The sequence below is a fragment of the Anopheles coluzzii genome, chromosome 3 (assembly GCF_943734685.1).
Source record: "Anopheles coluzzii chromosome 3, AcolN3, whole genome shotgun sequence".
In the NCBI taxonomy this organism is placed as follows: Eukaryota; Metazoa; Arthropoda; class Insecta; order Diptera; family Culicidae; genus Anopheles; species Anopheles coluzzii.
The window spans coordinates 82,169,602-82,178,365 of NC_064671.1; the positions used below are offsets into that span (position 1 = coordinate 82,169,602).

An 8,764-nucleotide genomic window follows, 5' to 3' on the forward strand; every position below is an offset into this window, starting at 1 on the left:
CTGGGCGTTCGACTTCTCCCAGGCATTGGGGCACTGCATTCTCCGCGTGTAGCAAAACAGTTCGGTTGGATGGGGGATAGAGCGGAGTGCTAATTAGAAGGAGACCGCACGTTAATTAGAGACAAGCCTGCGTAACTGTCATATTCGGTAGAGTTTGCCGCAGCCCGGCATCGGTCTTGGTTCGGTGGCTCTCTCTCTCTCTCTCGCTTCGGACGTTAATTTGAATTCGTCCGAATTGGGATGTCGGACGGGACAACAAGCTATTTTATTTTATTTTAATTAGCATCGATAGAGAGCTGCAAAAGGGATATTTTGATGAACCTTATTGGTACCTATTCATGTACTCACGCTGCGTGCTCTAGCCGCAACTACGCGCCCATGATTACAGTCTTTATCGTGAGCAGCTTTGTTTAATAAAAAGGATGCTGTGGGAGGCTTCTTGACTGTCAGAGAAAAAAACTTAAAAACTCAAACTTAATTGCGATTGGCAATTAAAACTAACCCGTTTGTTGCTGTAACTTTTGGAAGTTACATGGCATGACAAGAAAAGATTAAGAAATAGAGATTAAAATATTTTTTGCGTTATCGTATGCATCTTCGAATCTCTACCTACTTCAAAAACGAGCTGAAACGATATTAATCAAACATAGATGTTAATTTTGCACTTAAAACTACCTGGACGCTGCATATACGCCCTCCCACATCAACGGTTCCATGGTGTAATGGTTAGCACTTTGGACTCTGAATCCAACGATCCGAGTTCAAATCTCGGTGGAACCTGTCAAAACTTATTTTCCTTTTTTATATACTTTTTTTTAAATTATCTTGATTATTCCTAAGGACAGTATCTGTACAAGAAGGTAGTAATTTACAAGCATATTTAAATTTACTAATTTCGCAGGTGATGTGGGGCGCACAGAACCATCCGACATCGATTTTAAGTGAAACGACGCGGTTGCATCAATGTCCATAATTACCTTTCTTTCGGTTTCAGATTTTCTATGCTTTCCTAGCATTATCTTCAGAATATTATCGAAGGTGTTACATCAACTTATCAGTACATCATTCAACAACGACGTACTAAAGGGATACCGAGAGTTGGCTTACGGTTCGATAGCTTACAATATACTTAGGATTCGTCTACCGTTTCGCTTAAACCATTCGACCGTAATGGTTTAATCACCTTCTTCAGTATAATATCCGGTATGAAATGTTGGACGTACCTTTTCGAACTAAACTCTTTTGGTTTTTACTTTTTAAAGTAAATTTTTAACAGCATTCAGTCGCGAAAACTTTCAAAATAAGCTACACGGCTTACCTTACTTGCACAAGTTGTCTCAACTATCTTTAGTTTTTAAAGCTAAAATGGTTAAAGCCACCAAAATTTACATTTAGGGGTAGTACATTTACAAACCAACGAACCATTTTCCAACATGTTGGATAGTGATCCCTTCTTGCGTATAATAATTTAAATATTATTATGGCTACCGTGGCAAAACAAATAATTATACCAAGAAGAGTACGTTCAGTCGCCAGTTAAATGGTCTATTTTGCTAAAGATTGGTCGTTAACAAGCCCTGCAAGTATGTATTAGAATATTCGTTTATCAATTAGTCTACAATGTGAGATGGGATGTTAAATTGCACCGTTCTGATATACCCTTTCATCCTCTTCCATTGCTGGATGTTGTACTCAAGTCAACTATCCCGTCCTACTTCACCCCTGTCTACAGATTTGTAATCCAATTTCGTACAACTAGTTAATATGATTAATATTTTGCAATTATACCTGTACTTATCTTGCATAAACGGCAGTAATACAAATCATTTTCTATAAGTGTACGAGCAAAATCACATACCACGTTTCGAATTGCACTCCTCCTAATACGCTTGACCTTTGCTCCAAAACCTTAGGAACGTTCCTTCCTAATAAACGTCTCTGAGCCCGAGCTTCTGTTCGCAGCCGCTACCAGTTGCAGCATTTTGATGCGAATTTTTAAATTTTCCTCCGCTGGCATATCGTTCAAAAATGGCGTCAGGCTCATCAGGAAACGACAGTCCGGATTTTCGGCATCAGGCTTCACCCAGCCGCCACCGGTCGAGGTGCTCGAAGCGGATTTGCTGGAACGCGGCCGGAACTTATTCTTGTAAGTAACCTCACTGTCATCAATTGATGCATCATCCTCCTCCTTGACGTCCTGCTCATCGATCGAACGTTCAGAGGGACCTATGTCGTGTTTGATGTCCTCCTCGATCGGTACGAACTTGATCGACTGTTTGACTTCAGTCTCATTGGGATTGTTTTGCAGCGGAGAAGACACACGTTCCGGCCGGCATACCGTTTTTCCACCGTTTTTGCGTGCTTTACTCTTCTTCAGCCGAAAGTGACCGTGCAGGAACTGCATGTGGTCGTACAGTGGCCAGCGGATTGCTGGGATCGTGCCATCCTCTATACGTTTAGCCTCCCGGCGGAAGCAATCGCGCAGTGTTTTCCAGCGCACGCGCAACTGATTCACTGCAAACCGGGAAGGTGATTGTAATGTTGTTTTGTAAAACATTTTTAAAGCTCATTGTCTTACCACTGATCGTGCTGAATTCCGTCCGCTGTATTTCCTCCCAATCATCGATGCCCGACGCTCGACTGCGCAGATACTGGCGATGCCACAGTTTCGGTCGTTGGCGAACACATTCGATGAGGCGCAGTGTGCCTTGCTGGCCGAAAATTCGCTTCCGCCCAAATTCATCTTTCACCTCCGCTGGAAGTTGCTGCTCCAGGACACATTCCTCCTCCATCTCTGTTGAGTTCTTTTACCTGCGAGGCAACAACCCCAGCTGCTTGCTGTGCTGCTCGATTGTGTTGCGGTACGATCTCGCGTGAACACCAAAACACGCGCACCGGTCGGTCTGGGGTACGCAATCGTTGGCGATAGTGTGCTGATAAGAACGGCAAGAACAGGTGAGAAATTTGTTGCAGAACCTAAAATACAAAGAAACACGTCAATTGGGAAGGTTATTGCCACTGGTACTTGTTCGATTTGCCGGTGACGGATTGACGTGTGCGCCTGAACTCACATGCGAATTTGGAGCGCTTTTCTTGTGTGTGCGTACACGAATTAGTTGTGTTTGGTACTTACTCGGAAAGTGTACTGCTAAGCAATGACGAAGGTAAATCCAAACCAAAACTGTACTTCACCTTTTTCTTCACCAAAATCCTTTCGCGTTGAAAATTGCACACCGCGGCTTGCGTTGCGTCAAACTGGATCAAACGCTACGCGCACACACAGCTTACCTTGATTGGACTAGTTTCGTCTGCGTTATTGCTGTGCGTTTGACAAGCACGCACGCTGCTTCTTTCTCCTTCGCGCAGCCAGTTGCAGGATGTCATCAATGTGACAGCATCGGCTACTAGATGACAGGCTCCCCCACTGCTGGTCGCTCCAAGTGTTTGTATTGAACAATCGTAGGCAAAAAGTAAATCCTCCGCTTGATTAAGTGTGTGGCAAAGGGCACGATGAAATTATGTTGAACTTTCCAAGTTGTTCCAGGTGAAATTGACATGATTTACGGTTTTTTTTACCCGTTCTTCATGATGCGTGGACGAGTGCGGCACCACTTGGTTGTTTGTAAACACTCGGTACGAAGGAAATGTTCTCCGTGCAAATCTCTTATCTAAAACCTAATCCTCTTTTGACATATCTTTTAGATGGATGCTGGTCATTGTTACAGATTGGTATCGCGAACAACCTCCTTACGTAAACATCATCTACATGCGTGATCCGGGAGTGTGGCTGTATGGAAACGATAAAGAAATCGTCTAAAATAGCTCAGTACCGATAACAAAACGGTGGTGTGCCACGGCTTGGCATGCATATCGTTTTTATTCAGGCGTTAGAAGCAGCTAAACGTTCTTTTTAATCGAATTAAAGCTAAAATATTGCCAGGTTTAAGCTAATTAACGATTGTGTTTGTAAGCACAGGTTGCTGTATGATCGATTCAAATGTTCTTTTTCTAACGAATTTTTCATAATTATAACATTCCAATGCACAATATACCAATTTAGTTTTTTTTAGTAAAATAAAGCTTTTATCTCGAAATTTCAACTCACACGCCTGTAAAAAAAACCCTTGAACGCTTACTGAAGCTATGCTTTCACCCGCGTATATTCAAATTTACGTCCAGAGCCAACTAGGACGAACAAGCTGGCCAGACTGAAGCTTACTTGAGTGCGCAACGGTGGGCCCAACAACGCGAAACGAGTATTTGTTAAATGTATCATTCTTTCTGGGTTCCAGGCTTAAAGTTCTAGGCAAATAATTGGATCATGATTGAATTCCTAAGACCTTCAGTAAGTAAAGCACAAAACGCATTTGAATTAGTAAAGCAGCATACATCCTTAGCGGGAAATGCAAAATTCTAATATTTATTTAATTCATGTATTTAAATTGTCGCATTCAACAAGCGGCCATCTCCTGCCAGCCCAATTGGCCTATGTATTAAATTAAATTAAGAAGAAAAGAAAGAAAAAAAAAGCTCTCCGCTCAAAGAACATCTGCGATGATACGTTCGTACTTTTCACAGCAGCGGACCAACTCTTGGCGTAAAGCAATACGCAAAATCTCCTGCAATTTCTCATTGGACCAGCGCGTCTGGGGGCGTCGGCAGCTCCTGAGCACGGGATAGATTGCTCGGGTCAGAAATGCAGTGTCCGAATCGTAACCGGCGTCTTCGGCGGTTTCAGCGGTCGGGTTCGGGTCGGCAGCTGGCTGGGCTTGCTGCTGTGAGCCACCGGCATCGGCGCGTACCCCCGAGGCAGCAGTTGCGCTGGCAGCACTGGATGTAGCGTCGGTGGAGCCGGCCAAAACTGAGGTTGTTGCAGTCGTAGGGTTAAGCAAGTGCTGCAATAAAGATTGCAACATTTGGTTGCTGCTCGTTGGTGACGTCACACTAAGGCAGGCAATATGAGCGACCGTTCTATTCGCTCCGGACGATTCGCGCGTGGTTTGGACGGTTGGTGCCGGTTGGGAGCCGGGCTGCAGTTGCTGCGATGATGGCGCAGTAGTTGCCGGCTGCTGCTGTGATGATGGCGCAGTTGTTGCCGGCTTAGAGGCCGGCCGCTGCTGCTGCTGTGATGATGGCGCAGTAGTTGCCGGCTGCTGCTGTGAAGATGGCGCAGTTGTTGCCGGCTTAGAGGCCGGCGGCTGCTGCTGTGATGATGGCGCAGTTGTTGCCGGCTTAGAGGCCGGCCGCTGCTGTTGCTGCGATGATGGCGCAGTAGTTGCCGGCTTAGAGGCCGGCCGCTGCTGCTGCTGTGATGATGGCGCAGTAGTTGCCGGCTTAGAGGCCGGCCGCTGCTGCTGCTGCGATGATGGCACACTCGGTTCATCGATGCGCTCTCGTTTAATGCGCACCTCCGACGGTTCCACAGTTTGAGTGGATTGATGCTGCAGCTTTTTCAGAGCCACAACGAGGAGGCTACGGCTTTCGGATGGACCGGCGATGGAGGTGCCCGGTGCCGGATCATCTTCAATGATCTGGTACGTTTGTACGGCTCGCAATACTCTGCTAGCGCGTGCCGTGGATGAACGCGGCTGCTGATTAGCGCTTTCCCAGGTACGTTTCGATGCCATTTTCTTGATCGGAGTGCTTTTCGTGCTGGTTAGGAGGAGGACTGGCTTGATCGGAAGAAGTTACGTAAGTGAAAATGTTCTTGCTGACGCAATCGTTAGCTGCTTCCATGTGTCACTTCTTGATGTGCGGTTGTACCATTTCCAACAGTTTGACATTGATCTATGGGGGGGGACATATCGGTGTCATTACATGCTTACATGATGACTACATTTTAATGTAGATTAAAGTAATAGAAGGCCTAGGCAAGGATAAGGACTGCATCTTAATAAATCTTAAATTTTTAATTTTAATATCGGGAACACAAATAATAAGTTTTCTTATCATCCTTCTTCAATTTCAGGGTAGTGGATACACAAATACATTAGCACGTGGTGACACTACACTTACCCTTGGAACTGTCAAACTGTCAGACCTGGCCGGCGATGACGAAGCACAATACGTGGAAGTGACAGTCGGTTACATAACCAGAAAAAAGAGGTTTCAAATGGCGTCATCCCTTCCCTAGAAGATTCTAGAACATTTGGGGACAACATTTGTCTTAGGGACTTAGTAATTATTAAATCGTATCTGCAAATAAACGATTCTCAACAAACATCGATCGTAATGAAACCTGCGAGGAACAGATCATCCAAAGGCGTTGCAATATTGGAGACTTCAACAAACAAATCTGAAGCCGCCATGGCGTCTTTACCGGGTCCCTCCATTTGTGCAACACCGTACCAACGGCGTCGTGGCGTTCAGCACATCAAGCAGGAACCAACTCCATCATCCGGAAGCGTTCAAAGTGAATCGGTACGGCCAGCAAAGGTGAAGCAAGAGTGCATCGATGCCCCAAGCCAGAAAGCAGCACCGATCGTGCCACTCCAAGCTTCGTTGCAGTCATCTCTGCCTGACGAGATCGCCAGTCCACCGGTAGCGCCGAAACGGAAGCCACCTCAAGCACGTGCCACGACGACCCGGAAGCCAGCAGCAGCATCACCCTCCCGCCGACCATCCCGTGCAGCCGTCCCGCGGACAGCCGCTGCCGGGAGCAAGCCGCCACCGCAGCAAGCCAGCCGGGCGGCGTCGTCCCGTAACCGCAACTACCGCATACCCATCCCCGATCCGGCCGGCACTACCATCAACATTGGCGAGGATCTGGACTACGATTTTCTGATGACGCGCGTCTATCCGTACGTGTCCTGCTTTCCGGCCGCCCGCAAGCTGGTCATCTACGACAAGATGCTGCAGCTGGTGTACCGCGAGTACATGCGGGAGAAGCGCGCGCTGGACACGGCTGCAATTGCCGGTTCGGAGCTGGCCTGAGCCGCGGAACAGGATTTCCCCCCCGTGTGGGGGGGCTGTAATTTAAAGTAGCTTTGTTTTTGTGAACCTCATTGTAGCTCAATTCAAATACATTCTTTGTCCTTCTGCGAAGGGAAGAAACATTGCTCGTTATCATTGTGTGTGTGTGTGTGTATTGTTCTGAAGTAACCTCTCGAGAGCGCTCGGTGGAAAATTGTACAATACGCATGCTTTTTCGCAAAACGGAGAATGCGCCACCAACACACCCTTAGCCGGCTTTTTCCGCTCACACCAATACACGGACTACTCTGTACGGGTTGCTTGTGTGTATGTGGATTTCGATTTCGTTTTTCCGTGCGTTGCCTTGGTGTGCGTTGCTGCACGGTTCATCGTTCGAAGGTGGCAGGAAGGCATTCGCCTCGGTATTGCGCAATCTCTTCCCGTTCTTCAAGGACTTTTCCAGAGGTTGCCTAGAACGAGTGAAAAGAGAGAGAGAGTGAGACAGAGAGAGAATGGAAGCCAAAAGGGATGCATAGTATGTGTTGCTAACCGCACACCCTTGCAGGATATAGGATACCTTTTCCGGGGGCAGCTTGGACGACGGGGTTTGCTATATTTATATCCACTCATCCCCCATCTTTGTGTCGGCAAAGTGCAACATGCGTGTTTGAATGTGTTTGTGTCAGCTGCCGGCGTTTTTCCTTCTTTGCCGTTATGTAAAGTTCCGGACCTGTGTGTGTGTGTCTGTGTGGATCGATTCCACTTTTCGTCGACGTCACGCCACGGCAACAGCTGAGCGGTGGCCGTGTGGGAGACACGACCCCCACACGCCATGGTGGTGGTGGTGCAGGAGCGACCGTACATAGGCGATTTTTCCCCGCTTTTTCGAAAGGAAAAGTGGTGGATGTGCCCCGATCAGCTGAGTGCCCGCCCACATGTACACCGGGGAAGGCACGCGTACGGTGGTACGGCTGTATGCAACGGACGGGCCCACTTTTGCCTGCCCTGCGGGGCTTACACGCACACACGCACACATAGTCAGCAGGCAAAACTGCTCGAATCGAGTAGTTTTTCTCGGTTTTGGGGTTTTGGATTTTTATTTTTAAATCTATTTTAAGGTCTGTTTGTTAGTTTTGCCTTTTTTTATTTATTTTTCTTTTTCGAAATGGGTTGAGAATTTGGGGGAAAAACATCTGAGATATGTGTTGTTTTTTCACCCAAAGAATAAATAGGAAAGAACACTACAAAAAAAAAAAAAAAAACACAAAAATAAGCGGAACAGAGGTTAAAGTATTTTTTATAAAGGGGAAAATCGAACCAGCCTTTCCTTTCCGAATATACCATTTAGGACGAGGAGAAAAAACATCATTCATCGCTTTCTGAAATGGCTGTGTGTGTGTGTGCATGTGCGTGTGAAAATTCGTGTGGAGGGTTTGCTCTTCTTGCGATTGTTCTTCCGCCACTAGCACTACTACCACGTCTGTCAAACGCACCGTTCGAGTGACAGATGAAGTGACGTGGCAGCACTGGCTTGCTTTGATGAGTGGATTGGCAAAATGCTGTGCTCCTCCTTCCCTCCCTCGACCCCTTTCTCTTAGTAAGTAAGTGGAAAACAACAGTCGAAACGTGTGCGTGTGTGTGTGTTGCTTTTTGTTTGGTTTTTGCAAAGTTTTTGGCTGGCTTTTCTTCTTCTTCTGTTGATACTGTTTACCGCTGTTGTACAGTGTGTTGTAAGTACGTGAGTACCCGTTCCAGGTGGGGTGGTGTGCGTGACAGAGAAGCATTGTTTTCTTGGTGCTGTTTTTTTTGCATTTTTTTGTATTATTCATGTCATATTAACACTTTCTTGTGT

General features: G+C 46.5%; 3 protein-coding genes and 1 non-coding gene across 4 annotated transcripts; 2 read left to right on the top strand and 2 right to left on the bottom strand.

Moving 5' to 3' along the window:
* Window positions 1-708: 708 nt before the first annotated feature.
* Trnaq-cug (transfer RNA glutamine (anticodon CUG)) lies at window positions 709-780 on the top strand. The gene has a single exon. It is a non-coding gene; the product is annotated as a tRNA-Gln (tRNA).
* A 740-nt stretch (window positions 781-1,520) lies between these two features.
* On the bottom strand, window positions 1,521-2,807 carry LOC120959648 (uncharacterized). The gene is made up of 2 exons (XM_040383217.2): window positions 2,579-2,807; window positions 1,521-2,514 (listed from the first exon to the last, which is right to left on the bottom strand). The coding sequence occupies exons 1-2, from the start codon at window positions 2,790-2,792 to the stop codon at window positions 1,910-1,912; spliced, it is 819 nt and encodes a 272-aa protein (XP_040239151.2). The 5' UTR covers window positions 2,793-2,807; the 3' UTR covers window positions 1,521-1,909.
* Window positions 2,808-4,538: 1,731 nt separating this feature from the next.
* Window positions 4,539-5,627, bottom strand: LOC125907358 (uncharacterized). The gene has a single exon (XM_049609014.1). The coding sequence runs from the start codon at window positions 5,625-5,627 to the stop codon at window positions 4,539-4,541; it is 1,089 nt and encodes a 362-aa protein (XP_049464971.1).
* LOC125907379 (translation initiation factor IF-2-like) lies at window positions 5,522-8,031 on the top strand. The gene is made up of 2 exons (XM_049609135.1): window positions 5,522-5,610; window positions 5,969-8,031. Exon 2 carries the CDS (start codon window positions 6,232-6,234, stop codon window positions 6,931-6,933), a length of 702 nt encoding a protein of 233 aa, XP_049465092.1. The 5' UTR covers window positions 5,522-5,610; window positions 5,969-6,231; the 3' UTR covers window positions 6,934-8,031.
* Window positions 8,032-8,764: the final 733 nt, after the last annotated feature.

Excerpts from the sequence above, each read along its gene's own strand:
- LOC125907379 (XM_049609135.1), top strand. The coding sequence starts at position 6,232 with ATGAAACCTGCGAGGAACAGATCATCCAAAGGCGTTGCAATATTGGAG.
- LOC125907358 (XM_049609014.1), bottom strand. The coding sequence starts at position 5,627 with ATGGCATCGAAACGTACCTGGGAAAGCGCTAATCAGCAGCCGCGTTCA.
- LOC120959648 (XM_040383217.2), bottom strand. The coding sequence starts at position 2,792 with ATGGAGGAGGAATGTGTCCTGGAGCAGCAACTTCCAGCGGAGGTGAAA. Across the intron at positions 2,515-2,578 it reads GGAATTCAGCACGATCAGTG|TGAATCAGTTGCGCGTGCGC; the intron begins GTAAGACAATGA and ends CCCGGTTTGCAG.